This window comes from Lithobates pipiens, unplaced genomic scaffold (assembly GCF_037356315.1).
Source record: "Lithobates pipiens isolate NorthernLeopardFrog02 unplaced genomic scaffold, aLitPip1_a1.2 Scaffold_8, whole genome shotgun sequence".
Taxonomy (NCBI): Eukaryota; Metazoa; Chordata; class Amphibia; order Anura; family Ranidae; genus Lithobates; species Lithobates pipiens.
The window spans coordinates 108,874,626-108,896,659 of NW_027507903.1; the positions used below are offsets into that span (position 1 = coordinate 108,874,626).

A 22,034-nucleotide genomic window follows, 5' to 3' on the forward strand; every position below is an offset into this window, starting at 1 on the left:
GCTTGTTTGAAACATGTACTTATATATTTAAAAGCATATATGGAATAGACATTTCATTGTGATATTTCAATCCTATCCATTACAGTTCTACAAAGTATTGACTCAGGGGGCTGAATACAAATGCACACCACACTTTTCACAGATTTATTTGTAAAACATTTTGAAACCATTTATCATTTTCTTTTCACTTTACAATTATGTGCCACTTTGTGTTGGTCTATCACATAAAATCCCAATAAAATACATTTGTAACATGACCAAATGTGGAAAATTTGATGGGGTATGAATACTTTTTCAAGGCACTGTACATGCTTAAAATGTTTCCGTGTCTTTCATTTTCCACTGGCCCCTTTACGGTCAGAGATGCATCAACCAGTGCTTTGAATGGGCACACCAAGCAATGATGGTGTTTCAACAGGTCTGACTGCGCACACTTTTTGTAGTGTAACTTTAAAGCGGGAGTCCGCCGGGACTCCGCGTTTTTTTTTTTTTTTTTAAAGTCAGCAGCTACAAATACTGCAGCTGCTGACTTTTAAAATAGTGACACTTACCTGTCCAGCGCGCCCGCGATGTCGGCACCCGAAGCCGATCTCTAGATCGACACTCGGGTGCTGCCGCCGCCATCTTGGGTATGGGAATCAGGAAATGGAGCCTTTCGGCTTAATTTCCCGGTTCCCTACTGCGCATGCGCGAGGCGCGCGGCGCAATCAGGACGGTCCCCGCTGCCTCTGGGATCTGTGTGTTTCCCAGCAGGCAGCGGGGCACTTGCGCAAAGGGGCGGGCACTTGCGGAAAGGGGCGTAATCTACGCCCCTTTCCACAGACAGCTATCCCGGAAGTGGGTGCAGTTACCTGGATTATCCAGGTAACTGCACCCCCCTCCCCCCTGAAAGGTGCCAATCGTGGCGCCGGAGGGGGGGGGATTCCGATGAGCGGAGGTCCATTTTAGGGTGGACCTCCGCTTTAAGTTAAAGCGTGCTCCTTGAGATTAGTTGCTGTATATAGACGTGCTCCGTGTGATAGAAAGCTGCAAACTTATTTTACTATAGGCATGTGCAACATTTCTTTTACAACCTTTTATTTAATCATACCCTATCCTCAGGTCAGATTATGTATGCTGGAATTGGTGTCTCTGTTATATACAGACTGGGAGCATGTAGTATGGTTTGAATGAAAGTCAGTCCGAAATGTACCTTGGTATAGTGTATCTATAGGCAAAATGTCTTCTTTGTTTTTGATAGCATGGGAAAGGATTAGAACCCCTGTCAGATTTGGCTCTGTTGGAGAGATTTTCCTCTGCTTCTTGTTTTGAGGACAACAGAACAGGAAATTAGGGAAAATCTACCAATGGAAAAAATGGATGTCAAAAAACAGCTGACAAGGGTGCTAGCATTCCTCTGCTTAACTTAAAAAAATAAAAAGCAATTTAACTTCTGTAACGGATGACATTTTGGACAAAATGTCACACACATGTAAATTTAGTTTTTGCCTCAGAACAGTAGGGGTTCTGAGGGTTAATTTCATAGGTTGGCCTTAACTTGAGTTTGGCAGGGTTGTGTTAGAAGTTCTGCCTGGTCATGTGAACAGTGAGGGGCACATGACAGGCTAGAACTAGGCCTGGTTGGACATTTTAGGTATCAGCCTTCTCTGAACCAATCAGTGGGAGTGCCGGGGCCCGCTGAGGATTCTGGAAAGGGGTACTTAAGAAGAGTGGGTCACGTGGTTCAAGGAAAGGAGTTTGTGAGGCCTGTGTGGTCTGTTCTGGATCCATGACCGGGGTAGCCCCGTGAGGGGTCCCGGTCACGGGGTATTCGACATCCCACAACATGTTCCTGTTAGATGCCCCCGATGGACCTGCTTGGTCTGGGGTAGGGATCCGTCTGTTCCCGAGTCTCGGAACCTGCTGGTCCAAGGCGCAGTAACTGAGGGAGGATTCAAGGTGTCCGGGTGTGCTCTCGGCTTGGAGGGGCACCACAGCTTGTGGAAGTGACCCGGGGAGGACTCTTCGGAGGAGGGCCGACAAGTGGCATCCTGAGAAGTGCCTGGTTACTGAGTTGGGAAGGACATTGACAAATTTACGTTTTCCAGTACCATTGTGGAGACAGAGAACGTTCCAGGTACTGAGGAAAAGGTTCCTATTCGCCCTTAGTTACAACTTGTACACGTTCATAGAATTGCTTCAAGTTTTGAGTCAACGTGCTGACTGCCATGATCTCTGGCTAGGGATCTGTTCAGCCTTGAAGTACCCAGCTGTGAGTGGCTACTCTCTGGGTGGAATTAGAGACTTTGCTAGACCTGCAGTTCAAGGTGCCTGAGTTCTTCACCCATGCCCTCTGTTCCAATGAGAGACTGTGTTATTGGATGTTACTACTGAATAATAAAACCTTTCAAAAAGGACTTCATTTGTGTCAGCGTTCAAGTTGTTGGGTATCAACCCTGGGAACCCCTAGACATGAAAGGACAAGCCAAGCGGAGGTAACCATTAAGCCCAATAAGTCAAGACCGCTCTGCAAGGGTTATGGCCGCTACACTTCTGTTTGTGTTGCTGTTGGAGAATTGGCTTCACTGGAACAGTGAGTGAGGGTGAAATCCCTGTAATAGAGCTCCAGTTCTAACCCTTACCCACGTAATCTAAAATGAAAAAAATGGTCATAGATACACTTTAGAAGATTTTTTTGGGTGGGAAATTCCACTATGTGTCTTCCCATTCACACAGCATGCCTAAAAAAATTTAAAATGTATTTCTTACCTTTTTAGATATTTCTCAGGAGGAGGCATCATGGCTGACTGCGAGGTTTGGAACAATGTAATGCCGCCTACACATGACAGGACTTTCCGGCTAACTAGATCCGACGGTCTTCCCCATAGACTCTCGGTGGAGTTCCGACGGACGTTACGAATGAACGGACTTGGCCACATACGAACGGACTAAGTCCGGTCGAAAGTCCGTTCGTTCGAACATGGTGAGGTAAATGGGACTAAAAAATAGCCAGTAGCCAATAGCTTCCCCTGCGTCATATTTGGTCCATCGGACCAGCACACGGAAAAATGGCTTTCCCGATTTCAGTCCGTCGGAATTGAGTCCGTCGTATAGATTTGAAACATGTTCTATTTCTAGGTCCGCCGGAATTTGTACCCAAGAAACAAACGTATTAGCCCACACACGATCGGATTGTCCGACGGACCAATCCTGTCGGACCTAGTTTGCCAGAAAGTCCGGTTGTGTGTACGTGGCATTGGAGTGAGCCCAAGTCTGTTTTCATTACCATACAATGCAAAAACCTGGTTGAAGTTGAAGAACTAGATGGACTTGTGTCTTTTTTCAGCTAGACTAACTATGTAGCTACTTAAGAAACCCAGCTTCTTCACCTTTAACCCTTTGTTAGGACAGATAGGGGTTGATTTACTAAAACTGAAGAGTGTAAAATCTGATGCAGCTGTGCACAGAAACCAATCAGCTTCCAAGTTTTATTGCCAATGCTTATTTGAACAAGCAGAAGTTAGAAGCTGATTGGCTGACACGTAACAAATTTTGCACTCTCTAGTTTTAGCAAATACATACCCCACAGTGTTCAAATCTAGCTCGAATGATAAATAAGATCTGCCTGCACAGTTTAGAGGGGGAAGGGCAGCAAACACAACTGCCCAGTCCCCTCATATGCACATAGAACTATATAGGAGTTTTCCTTGCTGAAAGAGAAAAGAGCATCTAAAAAAAGTAAGCTGCAACTTTTAAATTTGTTTTTAAGTTATGCTTTGCTGTGAAAAGGGTCATGCAACGAATATACATGTCAAGCCCCGGCACTGAAATATGGAACCTCAAAAGACAAAATAATTACAAAAAATAAGGGAAACAGTGAGCATGGTTTTCTTTTACTATGTTATATTAACTGTACTTTTTTTTTTTTTTTTTATAAGAACCCAAAAGGATTCAGGCTCCAAGAAATTATACTGATGACTGAAGACTTTGATGCGGACTACATGGGAATATCCTGGAAGAATTGCGTTTTTATTTTGTAAATAGCATTTCAGAAACCTAAATGTCAGCAGCCATTGAAATCATGTTAAGAACAATTTGAAATTGAAATAAAGTGTTAATAGGTAGGATATTCTTTTATTTTGTTTTTCATTGCTCCTTGCTGGACTCTCGGAACCCTAGACTGGAAGTATTTCTAAAGCCCTATACGCACTATCAGATTTTCTGCTGATTTTTTTCGTTCGGATTTACCAAACCATATAATATGAGGTCAAACCTTAGGAGTTTCAATTTGTATGCAATGAGGCAGGCCCTCATGGTTTGGCTAAATCTGAAGACAAAAATCATCAGACAAACTGATAGCATAACATTGCTGCAGATAACATTATTGCAAAATCCTGTTAAAACAAAATCTTCACGTAATTATGACCATTGAATGTGTATGCCAAAATCTGTAGAGATTTCAGCCAACATGCGCTATTTATTAGATGCTGTGATGAGTTTTCAGGGTTCGCTTAAATGTGTAGGAGATAGCCAGACAGATTCATGTAGAGCGTTCCAAAGGATGGGAGAGGCTCTGGAGAAGTCCTGGAGACGAGCATGGGAGGAGGAGGCGGCAAGATAGCTAGAGAACAGGCAGTCTTGGGAGGAGCAGAGAGGACAGTTTGGGTGATAATTTAATGTATTATACTATAAAGTATACTGTATATTATACTGCTGTTAGGTGACAAAGATCAAGATAATCATAACAGTATATGGGCTGTCGTGTACTCTATATACTGCATGTGTATAAACTTTATACACATGCAATATATACATGGCAGCCCAAGTACATTTACGTGATCTTGATCTTTGCCATCTGACAGCAGTACAATTATTACAGGTGAAAATGTAAAGGATAAAATTGATGACTGCCCAACACATCTGGACACCAGGCTTGTTATGAAGTTCCTGAGAAAGTTCCAGTGTGCTTAAAATGGGAATCTGCTTCTACTAGCTTGTTTTTGAACAATGTACTAAAACCATTACTTAGTTATCAGGTAATGAGTAAAAGGTCTACTCACTAAATCTTCATAGACACAACCAGATAAACTTCCTTGAAGGGCCATACAGCGATAATCTAATAAGGATCAAAGCTAAAATGTAAAGCACTGACAAACCCAAAGCTTTTTTTTTTTTTTTTTTTACCACCTGCAAAGCAAAAGGCATAATCTAGTATGCACCGCATACTAGCTCATTATGAAATACTTACCTTAGAAAGAGGCCCCGACATCTGGCCCGATCCACGCCGAGGGAGCTGACATGCTCCCTCTGTGTTTCTTCCGGGTATCGCGGCTCCGGTGCTGTGAGTGGCCGGAGCCGCAATATCGTCACTTTTTTATCCCGACCGGGCCAGCCACTGCCGGAATTTCAGCCGAAAATGCCCTTGTGCGCATGCGCCGCTGCAGTCAGCGGCGCATACCGAGGGGAATATCTCCTAAACCATACAGGTTTAGGAGATATTTTTTTTTACCTACAGGTAAGCCTTATTATAGGCTTTCCTGTAGGTAAAAGTTAAAAAAAATTAGTATACAACCACTTTAACATAGAAATAAATAGAAGAGAACACAGCCTACCTACTAAGATCTTTTTGTTTTCACATCGGACAGTTCTGAAGCTTTATCCATCAAATGTTTTGTCATTTAAAATGTAATTTAAAATTGCAACAGTTCATTTTTGAGGCATTTCTTTATCTTATGAGGCACTTAAGGTAAACTTTTGCCCGGCTACAGACATTAGAGTATTTCAATTCTCTTCACAAGCAGTAAAAGATCTTTAGCTGCATTTACTATGAAGTCATTTATCAACAAAAGATCACAACAGTGACTGTAAAGTCTGGGGTCAGTGGGTCTCTAAGGACCTGGTCAAACTAGCAGTTGGGGGAGGCCTTAAACCTCACATTTGAGCTGCTCTTTAACCACTTTTATCCAATACCCCCTTTAGCTGCAGAGGAAACAGCCAGGGGTGTGCGCTTCACATGGCCATAATGCTTTGCTTCACAGCTGCAGCAAAAATGATAACCCTTGTCAAGTAAATGCGATGCATGTGGTTGCAGTGTGCTAGTGCGGGGTACAAGGGGTTACAGCAGGAGATGTGCAGGTGATACACCGCCTCCTCACCCCCTGTCAAATGTTCTCAGAAAAGCAATCCAAACACTAATTGCTCTTCAGAGAGCAAAGCTAGTGTAAATTAACTCTAACAGCTTAGAACCACTTGTGTGTTTAGATTAGTAGGCTGGCAAATTTCCAGGATTAGGTTTTAGTGTAATAGAAAGTAATAGGTAAAGATCGAAGATTTCATTGTCTCTTTTGTGAACTTTGAAGATCATTTCTCCACAATGACTATAGGTACAGAGGCGAATGTGTATCTGTGTACTCGTCCAGCTAGTAGGAGACCAGCAAGAGGAGTGAGGGGACTCCACACCATAGGCTGCTGCTGACAAGGTGGGGGAGGGGGTATGATCCTCTGTCCTCCCCCCCCCCCCCCCCCCGCCTGGAGCTGTCTGCAGCAGTGGTAATACCTACCAGTGTTTAGGAAGGACTGGATGATATGGCTGCATGGAACCCTGAGAGATGGAGGAGCGCTGCATGGTAGAGGTTAATGGGACAACAAACTCCAACTCACAGCAAACCCTGAAAAAGGAGGATGGGAGCAGAGAGTTTTCATGTGCTTTGAGACACAGAGGGCTTGCTGTGTGGGGATTGGAGTTGGACATATCTATATGCTGTGTGCGCAGAGACTGGAGACAGCCACCGAGGACTAGAGTGCTGGGACTGAGCTTTGAGGACTAAATTGCAATGACTGAGCCACTGAGAATAAGGTTCCTGAGGACCGATGTCAGAAGAGTGTCCAGTACAAGGTGTCGCTGGGTGCCAGGGCTGGTGAGTGGTTGCAGCTGTGCTTGCTTCACCACTGTTTTTGCAGTTCAGTAGAACAGGACACTCCCTATTTGCCCAAAAATCACTGCATGCAGACAAAAAGGAATGGTAAGAAGTGCACCATCATATAAGCTGGACTCAAAATTTGCCGGTCAGGCTCCACATACTGAACAACATCCCAGGGGTACCTACATACACATATCTACACTCAGGAGGATATACACAGAGTGCTGGTACACTTTTTGATCATTTGTTGAAGAGGCATATTGTGAGACTTTTCCTTACTGTTTCTGCTGCTTGATGCTTGATGCTTCACTGTTTGTGCTACTCTTTGCCAATGATGCTGATACTAGGTTAATTTTGCTTAGTACCATAGTGATTTTGATTAACTGGCATCACTGGCGTAGCTACAGTTGTTGCAGTGGTCGCAATTGTGACCCCACCCCTGCTCCAAGGGGCCCATGTGGCCCCCTGTCACATTATTCCATGTCACACTGTGTCACTGGGGAATAGTAGTCTCAGAGGGCCTGGGCTAGCTAGGAGTTGTAGTCTTTTCCTGCAGACAAGTTTGGGTGTTGTGGGGAGGGATGGACTACAATTCACATGATGCTTTGTGTCGGTGATGTCATGGGGTGCAGTGCAGGGCTAACGGCTAGCCTGGGCACTCTCAGTTTACTTTTAGCCAGTGACACAGTGTGACAGGGCAGGTTTGGTGGAGAGCAGTATTTGGAGTTCAGGAAGTAGGGAACAGAGAGGGAGACTTCAAATAGTGTTCAGTGGAGCTGAGAGTATGCATAAGGTGAGCTGCCTGATGCAGGCAGAGGAAATGCATGGTGATTATTCATCCACTGCCTGACAATGTTTATTTGTATGTGTTGCATGGTACTGCAAGTGCTTGTTGTGTGTACACTGCAGAGCTGCCTCTCAGAGTCAAGGGAGACTAATTCTGGAGATCTGTACAGTTCTATGCTGTGAAAAGGGTCTGGAAGAGAGTTAAGTCTGTACTAAAGCTGGGGAGGAACCAAGGAAGGGCGATCTTTATTAAGAGGGGGCCTATATTGAGGACAGGCTATATTGAGGATATGGGCTGGCAGGAGGGCCTGTACTGGGGGGGGCGTCAGGGGTATGTACTGAGCAGGGGGATTTATACTTGGTGGATAGGGGGATCTGTACTGCGGAGGGTCCATGCTTAGTGGAGAGGGGGATCTGAACTGAGTGGGGGACTATACTTACTGGAAAGGGGGATTTATACTTAGTGGAAAGGGGGATGTCTGTACTGAGGGGGGACTATACTTAATGGGGAAGGGGGTCTGTACTGAGGGAGGGGGGTCTGTACTGAGGAGGTTGGCTGACAGGGAATATCCTAAGACAGATGGCCTCTCCAGGCCTCTGCGAACTCTGTGTAGAAGTATTCAAAAGAATGAAAAGGTATGTGAAAATTTAAACAGCTTCTCCAAAATCTTTAGAATTACCTTCTTAATATGTAATAAAGCTCTGAAATAACTCTTTTTCCACTTGGAGTATCTTTGCGTGCGGTGAAAGTGATGGTTGGGGGTCCCAAGGTCAACTTTTGCGTCAGAGCCCACAAGCTTCAAGCTACGCCTCTGACTACCATAATCAGTTAGTTTATTGCAAACAGACTTCTTTACCTGTTCATTGATTTTTGTAAATTGCCATTTATTTGCCTTGTGATAATATACATACTTTATTTACAACGAAGTAGTCTGGTGCCTATTTCCTATATGCTAATATAGATTTGGGTAGCATTCTAATGCCACATACACAGGATCGGAATTTTGGCCAGCAAAAGACAGATGAGAGCTTTTCATTGGAAAATGTGACCGTGTGTAGGCTCAATCGGAATTTAGCTGGCCGAATTCGGAATCTGGTGTGACCGCGTGTAGGCACTTGAGCGTAATTGCGTCGGGAAAACCATCAGACCTTTTTCCGACCATAATTCCAATCATGTGTATGCGGCATTATAGTCAAACTCATAGGTGTTTGCAACATCTTTTTACCTAAACCCGTGTTTTCAGAGGGGGCAAAGCAATTTTCAGAGTCATGGCAAAGAACAAGGAGGCTGTTCAGGGGTAAGCACTGCAAATGCTTTAGCATGCATTTTCTGTGCATTGGTTCTTTTAAATTCCCACTTTCTATATGGCAAATGACAACTACAGTAGTGTTCCCACCTATGTGCATTGTTCCTGTCTGATGTTCAGGTATAATGTCACTGTTGCATTTTCATGGGGTGCTCCTGAGACTTCAAAATAAAACACTAGCTTATATGCTGTCTGTCCTTATTAGCTACCTTGAGTTTGTGTATTACCTAGCAGTTTACTGACAGTTCCTTGGATTGGCCTTGACTAAAGTATTATCTCCTGCTGACCCACTGCTGACCCATGACTTGATTGGGACTTTGACATTATCTTCTGCTGATCTGTGGCTGACCTTCACCCTGTTGCTAACCTTTGACTTATTCTTGACTTGCTACCTTCTTCTCTCTTTCAAAACACCCACCGCTGTCTGCTCATGACTGTCCCTTGGAGCTTTCTCCTAAATGTGTGTATATCTCAACTTTCAGGCCACTAGTGCAACATGGGATTGCACAAGTCGCGTGACAAGTCAAATTCAATGTTTCCAAATGAGTGGAGAGATATACAAGTGGCTGGTTCCCACTCAGCAGCTTATTATTTAGAGGCCACAGAGTCCAGCTTTTATATCAAGAGTGGATTAATAGAAAAAAAAATGATATGCATATGACGTAGTGATATTACACTAAGAGATTAATATTACAAATCGTATTTGGCTTGGAATGTAATGCTAGATAACATAGCGGTAACAGATGTCATATTAACCTTGCTTTTTTAGGGCTCACATTTTAAAATATAATTATATACAGCTCACTAAAACATATATACCAATACCAAAGTGCAATTTAGCATGATCCTATATACAATCACAAATAAAGTGATTCCATTTTATACTAATATAAATAAAATATATCACTTTCCAATTCATATTTTCGATGTAGCAACATAAAGTGCTCCAATACTCTTAATATTTCATAGATATACATCCTCCCATAGCAATCTCTAATTATAATAGTGACAAAAAAAAAGAAAAAACACATAAAAATCATTGTAAGAATAAATCAATTAATCTTGTATAAAGGGCGTTGTGCAATCCACCACACCTCCATATTATTGTTAAAAAATCCAGAGCAACTAATTTCCAAGAACAATGTCCTCCAGCACAATCTGTGTTAACTATATCCAAATTCTGCTTTTATCCTTTCTACACCTCCTTCCCCCATGTATTTAAAATTCACCAGACCTCTAGCCCCCTTAAATTATTAATAAGAGGGTCTAAAGCCCTTGTTTTGTACATTTTTTTTCCATTTAATCAGGTTACTCCCATCTAGATGCAATCATAAGTCAGAAACGAACAGTATCCCATCACTTAAAACCATTTATTTGGAGGTAAACATAATACAAAATATTTCACCCACATTACTTGTGCCTGGCCCGACACTCAAGATAGTACCACAGAGCACCACTCCAATAGCGCTTCCTGCCTTTGTGCAAGGTGCGCTCCAACAACGTGGACTGACGTCATATGCCAACCCCACCCAACCTGTTTAGTCTTCCAATGCATCGTCAGGAGTGCAGGAGAAGGCAAGAAGTGCTTGAGGAATGGCTCTCTATTACACAAATAAGGCTACTATTCTGGGTGGTGGGTTGGGCACAAACAAGTGAAAATGCCCTGAACAAAATATCTGGAAAGATGCTGCAGTCTTGTACAGTGTTAAAAGCCTGCTTGGGCTGGCTCTAGTCAGTTGTAATTTACATAAAACTAAAATTTAGATACATTTTGAATTTCTTTATCATGGGTGCAGCATTTTCTAGACTTCATACACATTCACTAACCTATTTTGTTTGTTGCCTGCAGCTGCATTTTTAACCTCAAAGAGCTAAAAACAACGTAAAAAAGGGTATGAAACAAAATGAAAGGGTTTGTCTATAAAATCTCAATATTAAAGTTCAGGTAAACTCAAAAATTACATTGTAATATGTTCCACATGCACACTCTTACCTTTATAGCTGTATTATTTTTATTTATGCTCTTGCTATATTTAAAAAAAAAAAAACTGCTCTTCGGATCCCTGTCACCTGCTATTCATGGAGATAAGACCAACTAATTGGTTTACAAAGCGGTGGTGGCATTGTCAGCCCACCATGCACACCCTTGCTGTTGTGTAGACACGTGTGTTATCATAGCAAAACTGCATGCTGTGAATTTTATATAATTTCCATGTGTCTATGTGTGTAACATGATGGTATCACATTGTTCTTATGTGTGAGTGAGCTCTCCTGGCTGGAGGCCCGGTTACATCACCGGCCCCACAGTAGAAGGATCATGTCTTCTCAATTGCCAGTGACACCTGTCCCAGCACGGACTACAGGATAATTTTGAGGTTATATAGCATTGAACTGGGATTTTCTCCAACATCTCACTCACACACACGTTACATGTTACACTTTACTCTCATAGCCTGAAGACATGGAGGGAAACTGTTGTATACTTCGCAACACCGTTACATACCATAATCCATGCCAGGTCCCTTGAACCGGTTCCGTTCCGCAGCTGTCCTTAATATAGGGACCCTGACGCCCAAAAGGGCAAACCATAGAGACACCAGTCCACTCTTCCTACAGAACCTCCATCTCCTGGCCACCTCCTCCTCCTCCACCTCCTCTCTCCAGCTGGATGCTCCTTCTTCCTTTTACATTTTACTTTACATCACCCAAAAAGGTTAACATGAATATTTACACTTCGTTCCCTATTCACTGTAGGAGCACATTCTCACTCTCTTCACAAAGTAAAGTAAGTAAAACAAACCAATCAATTCACTTAACCAGTGACTTCTTTAACTGAAGGATTTAGCTGTTCATACAGCTTCAATGCTTTCAGTAAAATTCTCAAAATGGTGCAAGTTTAAGCAAATATAAAATGTTCTAGTGTCTTCATGCAAAGTCCATAGTCCCATACCAGGGTCCAGTTCCTGAGGTAGCCCCAAACTTGGTATCACAATTAGGGATGAGCTTCGAGTTTGAGTCGAACTCATGTTTGACTCGAACATTGCCTGTTCGCCTGTTCACCGAACAGCGAACAATTTGGGGTGTTCGCAGAAAATTCGAAAAGCCGTAGAACACCCTGTACAAGTCTATGGGAGAAATCTAAAGTGCTAATTTTAAAGGCTTATATGCAAGTTATTGTCATAAAAAGTGTTTGGGGACCTGGGTCCTACCCCAGGGGACATGTATCAATGCAAAAAAAAGTTTTAAAAACTGCCTTTTTTCGGGAGCAGGGATTTTAATAATGCTTAAAGTGAAACAATAAAAGTGTAATATTCCTTTAAATTTCATACCTGGGGGTGTCTATAGTATGCTTGTAAAGGGGCGCATGTTTCCTGTGCTTAGAACTGTCCCTGCACAAAGTGTAATTTCTGCAGGAAAAAAAGTAATTGAAAATCACTCGCGAATATAATGAATGGTCGGCTCCCCGTAATACAGAGAACAGTCATTGAAAGTCATTGATTAAAAAAAAAAAAAAAAAAAAGTGTGGGGTTCCCCCAAATTCAATTACCAGGCCCTTCAGGTCTGGTATGGATTTTAAGGGGAACTCCACGCCAAAAAAAAAAAAAAAAGGCGTGGAGTTCCCCCTAAAAATCCCTACCAGACCCTTTATCTGAGCACGCAACCTGGCAGGCCGCAGGAAAAGGGGGGGAGCGAGAGACCGCTCCCCAGAAACCTGCGTTACATCAGAGGGGAGCGGGGTCACCCGTACATCACTAGGGAAGCCCGGCTTTCCACATGCATCAGAGGGGGCGGGGTCAGGTGATAGGTGGCCCCGCCCTCCTGAGATAAGAAGTGTCAGGCTGCCAGGATTCCCGCAGTGTCTCCGGTGGAGACAGAGGATGGATGCACTGCGTGGGAGGGAGATATCACCCCTCGCTGGACCCCGGAGAGATGATCATCCGTCGCTTGATAGCAAGAGTTTTCCCAACAGTGTGTGTCTCTTTTTTAAATATTTTTTACACTTTCTTTTTGAAATGGTAGTGGTACCTTTGTACCCCCTTACCATTTCAAACAAGGAGGGGCGGGATCTAGGGGTCCCCTTGTTAAAGGGGGCTTACAGATTCTGATAAGCCTCCTACCTGCAGACTCCCACAACCACCGGCCAGAGTTGTGAGGATGAGGCCCTTGTCCTCATCAACATGGGGACAAGGTGCTTTGGGGGGTGGACCCCAAAGCATCCTCCCAATGTTGAGGACATGTGGCCTGGTACGGTTCAGGAGGGGGACGCTCTCTCGTCCCCCCTCTTTTCCTGCGGCCTGCCAGGTTGCGTGCTCGGATAAAGGGTCTGGTATGGATTTTTAGGGGGAACTCCATGCCATTTTTTTAAAAATTTGGCGTGGAGTTCCCCTGAAAATCCATACCAGACCCTTCAGGTCTGGTATAGATATTTGGGGGGAACCCCACGTAATTTAAAAAAAAAAATTGACATGGAGGTGGCGATATTGACTTCCTGCGCTAGTCCCGTCTACTTGGAGTCACGTTCAAAATGAACGGACTTTACTCTGTGTGTAGGCAAGTCCATTCATTTCAAAAGTCCAGTGGACCCCCGCCTTAGTCCAGCGGATTGTCCACCGGAGCTAGTCCGCTGGAAAAGTTTGGTGGTGGGTGGACGTGTGTGGGCAGGTCCGCTCCTTCTGGAAAGTCCGGGGACCTCTGCTGCAAAGTCCGGTGGGTTGTCTGCCGGACTCAGTCCGCCGGATAATCTGATTGTGTGTACGCGGCATGAGAGGCACTCAGGTAGTAGTAGTTGCTATATAACATAACAAAAACTGTATTTTTAATGGCGTACTTTAAAAAAGCAAAATGTTTTAACTGTGTGTAATGCCTTATCTGCACCTGTTTAAGTTGTGAAGTCTCGAGTCTCATGACGGATTTGGATACATCAAATTCTTCTACATATCAGCTTGGAAGAGTCAGCATAGAGAAACATTCACCCACTTCTGAATCTCTGTTCTTGTGTAGTTATGCAGAGTAGTTCCCTTGTGTTCGTCATTAAAGTGGTAATAAACCCCCCAAAACAAAAGTATTCAATTTCAGCTCGTAGAGCTGTTTATTTTTTTTTTATAAAAAAATTTCTTAGATGTGGTGGCTACATTCGTTTTCTTTTTTTTCTGCTTTTTTCCTTTATGTTCATTTGGTGATCCTGCCAGTAAATGTTATCTTTCACCTTCCTTTAATAGACCAAGCTATCCAGACAAATTAGCACTTATTGGGACAAACTATTTAACCCTGACAGTGGTGCTTGCAATGGTCAGCTTTTATTCATTTATGTAAAACGTTTAATCCCAAAAAGAATTAAAAGAACTGTTTGCTGTAACTGAAGAAGTGTTAACTATAGTTTAGCTTCAACTTGTTAGGTTCATCTAAATCTTCTAGTCTAAAGCCTAGTATACACTATTAAGCTTCTTTCACACATGCAGACCATTTGTTTGATCAGTTCAGTCACCTTTCTTCAAAGAAAAAATGTATGATGTTTACATCAGTTTGTCATTCATTTTTCATCCATTTTACATCTTTTTTTGCATCTGCCAGCTAGAGTCCTTAACCACTTGAGTCCTGGAGCTAAACTTTCATGCAAAAACAGACTGTTTGTCTGTTTACATCTGTTTTTCATATGATCCATTTTTTTACAGAAGAAAAATAGGGCATTGATCTGTTCCAAAAACAGATGTTGACGGAAGTGGATGTAAATTAATGATCATCCATTTTACCTTTGAGATGCATTGATGTCCGTTTTTTATCCGTCAACGTATGGATGAAAAACGGACAAACAGTCCATGTGTGAAAGGTGCCTTCCTTTTTTTTTCCATTCAACCCAGCGGGCTGAACAAAAAAACAACTTAAGAGCTCAGAGGGAGCTGCTGCACTAACTATGCAATGTTAGTACATTGTTCTGCCTCGCTGAGCTATTATGTTCTGTTGGGGACAGCCCCCCTCCCCCCCGCCAGAACACACCGGTCAGCGCTCTTATCCATTGGCTGAGAGAGCTGAACGGATACCGATAGGCAGACCTTTCTTGGTCATGCCCCTTTGACAGAAGCCAGCCGAACTGGCTGCCGTACACATGGGCCGAATGTCGGAGAGTTTCTATTGAACCGCCTGATTTTCGGCCCGCGTGTATGGCCCTGAACACACCCTTTTCCCAGACTGACAATGCTGCTGTCCAAAAGAGTTTGCTTTACTACATAGATAACGTGACTTATTTGATCCAAATATCACATGTGATATTGAAAATCTCAATAAATTATCAGTTTATGTGGTATTTATAGCAAACATGAGAATGGAAGTTCTTCCACAAGCCAACCAGGCTGTGAATGACCTCAGGTGGCCCCACGCCTTGGTTTACTTTGGCAGCAGGGACCCCAAGATGCACTGGTAATTTCTTTCCTTGCAAAGAGCATTGCATATTTTAAGACTATTCACTATGTAAAGAAATAACTCATTTTCATGAATTAATAATGTTAATGTGTAATGTGCTGTTTTTGGCAGCTCAGCTGCATCAACACAACTTTCTCCAGTCTGTGAACCTGAGAGTCTGTCAGATGGTTATAATCCAGCCAAATACTTTTTACCCAGTACTGCACCCACTATTGGATGACAGTTATATCTAGCAGCTTGGCTATACTGTTACCAGTGCTCTTGCATTGATCCACCTGGGGACACTTGGCCTACCTTGATGCCCCTTGTGGCCCTGCAGGCCGTACTACAGCGCCCTCTACCTTAGCCCGAGCATATTTGAGGCAGCAGAACTACTTGGTTTTATGATTTCTGCCTTGTCCATTTTTAAAGCAGTATATTTGACTTGAATACCTCCATACTTACCTTATGAGCATCCCTGAAAAAGACTGTAAAGCCTGAATTTCAAAGCCATACCCCCTTTTTAACTTCCAATTTTTTAAAATCTAATATGTAATAAAAATTTTATTTTTTATATTCACATTTTTTGCAGTTTCCTTTGTCTGATATGCCAACAACAGTCCCTATTCCATTGGAGGGAATTCTTTTTTATTTTTTTATTTTTTTTTAACAGAAAAGTTTTTATTTACCTCCAAAAGCAGAAATAAGTAACGTACATACAAAGTACACATAATATAACATGAAATTCAACACAACAGTATACATTAAAGTGGTTGTAAACCCTTACAAACCACTTTGACCTACAGGTAAGCCTAGATTAATGCTTACCTGTAGGTCCAAGAAATATCTCCTAAACCTACACGGTTTAGGAGATATTTGCCGAAAGACAGGCACCACTGTCTACGGCGCATGCGCCGTAGACAGCGGTGTGCAGGCGCACTGAGTGTGCCGCTGTCAACTGCGATATACCGCGACTGGTGGCTCCCCTGCGCATGCGCGGGAGTGACGTCATTGTGGCTTCGCTGAATGACAGCGGCGGAGCAGCGAGACCCACCGAGAAGATGGACGCTCCGGACTACAGGGGACAGTGGTGACTTCGCTGGCTCCTGTGTCCGGTAAGTGACACATAATGGACTACTATGCGATGCATAGTAGTCCATTATGCTTTACCTTTGCAGCGAATCAAAGAGGAAGTAAACTCATCAGGGTTTAAGACACACAGTTAGATTTAGTACAAAAATAAATGATACACCTCTAATTACTCTTGTAACATTATTAGATGCAATTAATCTAGAAGAATTGTCTACTTGCTTGGTGGCTCAGTTTTTTGTTTGGAATGGACTGACAGTATCTTTACCCCTGGAATGAAGCGAAGGGGGGAAGGGAGGGGAGCCAGGGATAGGCTAGTAAAGGGGGTGGAGAGATATAGTTATATCCTCTCATATGCTCATTCCTTGTTCAGAGGTTCTCCGGAGGGTATTCTTTAATTCCATTAGTAGAGGGATTGTTGAATGAGGTGTGACAATTGAATTCATGAAATGCTACAGTGGTGAGTCACACAGCCATTCACACTTGAGCATTTTCTAACTTGTAACTTGCACTCGCCTCGGTGACATGTAGGGGTCAGCCCCTAGGATTACTGAACTATATTGCACTGTGTTCCATCTATAATATATACAGCCTGCTATTTCCAGTTTAGCCACAAGATGTCACTGTTGCTGCCGACCCTTCAGAGGAGAGGAAACAGGAAGTGGCAGTGAGAGAGAACTGTGAGGAGTGTGTGGGCAGCTGAGGAATTCCTGTGCGGAGCTGAGGAAAAGTCAAGTCTGCCCTGAGGAGAGGGAGACTTTGTGTGGATAAAGAGTCGCAGTATCCAGCTAAAGATCGGGCACCTCGGGCAGAGAGAGAGAGCTGTGGTGATTTTGGGCCGCATCTGTGTTCATCCATCCGTCCCAGACGGGCAAGCTGCAGCACTAGGAACTGGACTTCACCTGCCTCATGAAGGAGGCCAAGACAAGGGACCCTCCAGCTGTCTAACGAACTGTGAGTGAGCACCGGTGCTGGATTGTGATAGGGAATAGTACAGTCCCTACTGAGATAGTACGTTGTAGAAACGTGTCCCGATAAGCGGGAATTAGGCAGGACATATTAGAAGAGGGTAGCCTGTATCACTGTGCATGTGTTGGCGGGAAAGCCATTTTGTGTACCACATTCCAGTTAGCCTTACTGTAAACTACTGTGAATTGTTAATACTGTTATCCTCCTCCTCCGGCCATTATATCTTACTGTTTAATAAAGCCGGTTTTTGTTTCAGCCTCCTTGTCTGCTGTCCCGTACTTGAAACCTGCATTGCGGTCTCCTATACCTCTGACTGCTACAAGTGGCGCTGCGAGCAGGGTACGGTTACAGAGATGGAGGCGGCTGAAGGCAACGTACCTGATGTTGATGTGAATGCCTTAGGTAATGGTGGAACCCCTACAAGGACCCTCCCTATGGGCATGCTTTTTAACTTGTTGCCAAAATTTGATGGCCAGAACATGTCACTGTCAGACTGGGTGACGAGATTACAGAGCGTTGCTAGAATTTACAATGTCAGCCCAGAGCTACAGGTGGAAATTGCTTTGGCTGCCCTGGAGGGTGAAGCGCGGAAAACTGTTTGCTTACAACCGGAAGCTACGCGCAGTACCTTGAAAGAGATTGTGCGCTTTCTAGAAGAAATATACGGTGAAACAGCTAGTGCGGGCCACCTCCGGGCAAAGTTCTTCTACCGGGTACAGCAGGAAAATGAAGGGGTCTCACAATATGCAACGGCTCTACAGGAAGTACTGGCTGAGATACAGAAAAAAGAGGCAGACGGGATAACCGCCATGGGATCCGCAGACCGGATACTGAGGGAACAATTGATCCTGGGACTCTACAGCTCTCACCTGAGACAAGCCCTACGGGAACGAGTCAGAGTGGACCCTACACTGAATTTTCGGCAAATATTGGCTGAGGCCGTGGAGCGAAGTAAAGAAGAAATTTATGCCTCTGGAGTGATACGGACCCAGACCGCCTCCCTCGGGGTTGCGAAGAATGAAGAGGTCCTGGTTAGAGTGGTGCAGGACCTACAAAGCTCCCTGGGTCTCATGCATGAGAAGTTGACGCAAATAGAGAGACGGATGGATTTGAGCTACCCCCCTGAGGTTGCATATCTGGGGCAACAACAACCTTATCAGACTGCCTCGATGGTTCCTGCACCAGAGCATCCTTACCCACGTATTCCCACCTACCGAGTCCCTCAATATCCTCCAGTGAGCTCGGCCAGTCCAGGCCTACGGGCGCCTCCCGCACACAGACAGAGAGAACAACGCAGAGAGGCTCAGTGCTGGCGGTGTGGAGAAAAAGGACACTTCGCTAGAGAATGCCGGAGGGACCTGCCTAGACGCCCAGAGCCGGCGTTAAACTTCAGGCCCCCGCAGTAATGAGGCACACTGCGGGGGAAGTAGAGTGTCAGGCCACTCAGCACAGCTCCGAACACCTGGTTGCAGGATGTCCCACCATAAGAGCCGAGTTTGAAGGCATTCCAGTCAACTGTTTAGTGGACACCGGATCACAGGTAACGACCATGCCTGAGTCATATTTCAACCGTTACTTTCAAGCACTGGCCAAGCCAGAACAGGGGACATTGATCCGGGTCACAGCAGCTAACCAGCAACAAATCCCTGTCACAGGTGTCGTATGGATGAATGTACGTCTGTGTGGACAGGAAGTTGGAAAAAAAGGTATCCTGCTGGTCCCTGAAACCTTCAAAGAAGATGTACCGGTGATAATGGGCATGAATATCCTGCGAGAGTTGGATCAAATTATGTTCACTAAAAGGGGGCCGGGCTATTGGAAGAATGCCACTCCACACAAACCAACGCAAAAGGCATTTCAACGGTTAATCCGGTTTTGTGGGACACAGAAGAGTGTCCCAGTACATCAGTCTGTAGGAAATATTCGAGTGCCGGGAAGGGCTACCCTTACCCTCCCTCCTGATCGGGAGACTATACTGACTTTGCCCGTGGGAACCTCCCGCAACCTTGAAGGTATGGAGGTGATCATTGAGCCTGCAGGCCTGGGAGAGTTAGGTCAGGATGTCCTAGTGGCCCGGACACTGGCAGTAGTCCAAAATGGACGAGTACCCATAAGAGCTGTAAACGTTGGACAACGGGAAGTCTCTCTGGTGCCAGGAGTGGAACTGGCTCGCGTGTACCTACATCGGGGAGAAGTGCTGAGTCAGGGAGAAGTGACTCTAGCTCCGATAGGCAATTCTGCTTGGACCTTGGCAGTTACTGCAAAGCCTGCAGAGGCACCGACCCCAGAATGGAATGGGACAGTCATCTTGGAACAAATGGAGATAGATGTGAAAGCTCTAAGTCCGGATCATTTACGAGCAGTTGAAACCATGCTGTGGGAGAATCAAGCTGCGTTTGCCCGCAATGCCAATGACTTTGGTTGCACAGATGCTATCACACATGAGATACCGACGGGGGACACTCCCCCAAGCCGAGAGAGATATCGACAGATTCCACCCAAGTTGTATCAAGAGGTGAAGACATTGCTGAAACAGATGATCGATTCAGGAGTGGTTCGGGGTAGTCAAAGTCCCTGGGCAGCCCCAGTGGTGCTTGTCAAGAAGAAGGATGGCACCATTCGATTTTGTGTGGATTACCGGAGATTGAATGCGTGCACAGTGCGGGACTCATATCCTCTGCCTCGCATCGAAGAGTCCCTAACAGCCCTAGGGCGGGCTAAATACTTCTCCACCTTGGATTTAGCAAGTGGATACTGGCAGGTACCGGTGGCTGAACAAGACAAGGAAAAGACAGCATTCATACTTCCCATGGGTCTGTTTGAATTTAATAGGATGCCATTTGGGCTGTCTAATGCCCCAGGAACCTTTCAGAGGCTGATGGAAAAATGTCTGGGAGATCTAAATTTTGAAGCTACCCTGATATACTTGGATGATATTATAGTGTACTCTGCTACTTTTGAAGAACACTTGGCCCGATTAGGACAGGTACTTGAGCGACTGCGGGCCCATGGCCTGAAGATAAAGCCAAAGAAGTGTCATCTCTTCAAGAAGGAGATCGAGTACTTAGGCCATACGGTGTCCAAAGACGGGGTGCTGCCATCCCAAAATAAAGTGGCTGCCATTCAACAATGGCCGGAGCCTAGAACGCTGCGTGAGTTGAAGGCCTTCCTTGGTCTGACTGGTTACTACCGGCGGTTCATCAAAGACTATGCAAAGATAGCGGGCCCTCTGAATGAGATTTTGAGAGGAACTGCTGGGCAATCCAAGAGTCAAAGTGTTCCCTGGGGACAGAAGCAAGAGGAGGCCTTCCTGACCTTGAAAGAGGCTCTGACATCGGCCCCCATCTTGGCTTATGCTGATTTTGACAAACCATTCTTCTTATCTACTGACGGTAGTCTCTACGGACTCGGGGCAGTGTTGTCACAGATACAGGACGGACACGAAAGAGTGATTGCCTATGCCAGTAGGTCCCTGCGGGATACGGAGCGAAACCCTCATAACTATAGTTCCTTCCGGCTAGAGCTCCTTGCCCTGGTGTGGGCCATGACAGAGAAGTTTGCCGGTTACCTTACAGGGGCTAAAATCTTTGTACGGACTGATAACAATCCCCTGGCCCATCTGGATACTGCTAGACTGGGAGCCCTGGAGCAACGTTGGGCAGCTCGCCTTGCAAAGTATGACTTCTCAATTCGTTATCGCTCTGCTACAGAGAATACCAATGCTGATGGTCTGTCGAGGGTTACTTTTGAAACTCCATTGGGAGAGCTTGATGAACAAAAGGAAGAGGATGAAATTCCAGACTTCCGCAAGTTTACACCTCCAGCAGTCGCAGCACAGACAAGCGGGGAGGCCCGGTCCCTGCCTAAGGCATTAGCAAGAACTAATGAGGAATGGGGGCGAATACAAGATGAAGACATTGGACTGCGACAGATAAAAGGTTGGGTGGCTCGGCAAAGAAAACCAGACAGAGAGGAAAGGGCTGATCTTGATGCTGAGATGAAGTCAATTTTACATCAATGGGACAGACTAGAGGTTCATGGAGCTGTTCTATACCGCAAGTGGCAGCAGCCTGCCGATCTGGAGGCAAGATGGCAGGTTGTCATACCAAGGAGTCTGGCACTAGAGATAGCCAGGGAAGCTCATGAATTTGGAGCTCATTTCGGGCCAGTCAAAACTTACCAGTGGCTGCAGCGTTATGTGTATTGTCCACGACTGGAGGTCGTAGTTGAAGAAGTCTGCCGACAGTGTAGAGTGTGTGAGCTTACTAAAAGCACAGAGCAGAGGGCACCCATACAGCCCATACAGACCAAGGAACCGCTGGAGGTATTGCTGATAGATTATCTCCTCGTGGGACAGTCAGCCAGAGGCCCACAATACTGCCTGGTCATGATTGACCACTTCTCCAAGTTTGCAGTGGTCACTCCAACTCGGGACCAGACGGCTGAGTCTGCAGCTCGGGCCATCTGTCAAGATTTCATCCGGGTCTATGGATGCCCGAAACGGATTCACTCAGATCAAGGAGCATGCTTTCAAGGGAAAGTGATGGAGGAGTTACACCGACTGTATGGCATTGGAAAATCCAGGACA

At 44.8% G+C, this 22,034-nt stretch overlaps 1 protein-coding gene across 1 annotated transcript in view; it reads left to right on the forward strand.

Moving 5' to 3' along the window:
* The window catches only part of LMAN1L (lectin, mannose binding 1 like), a 108,715-nt gene extending 104,609 nt beyond the window's left edge, over positions 1 to 4,106 (forward strand). The window contains exon 13 of the mRNA XM_077473060.1: positions 3,918 to 4,106. Coding sequence (XP_077329186.1) covers positions 3,918 to 3,954 — 37 coding nt within the window. The 3' untranslated portion in view covers positions 3,955 to 4,106. The remainder of the gene's footprint in view (positions 1 to 3,917) is intronic.
* Positions 4,107 to 22,034: the final 17,928 nt, after the last annotated feature.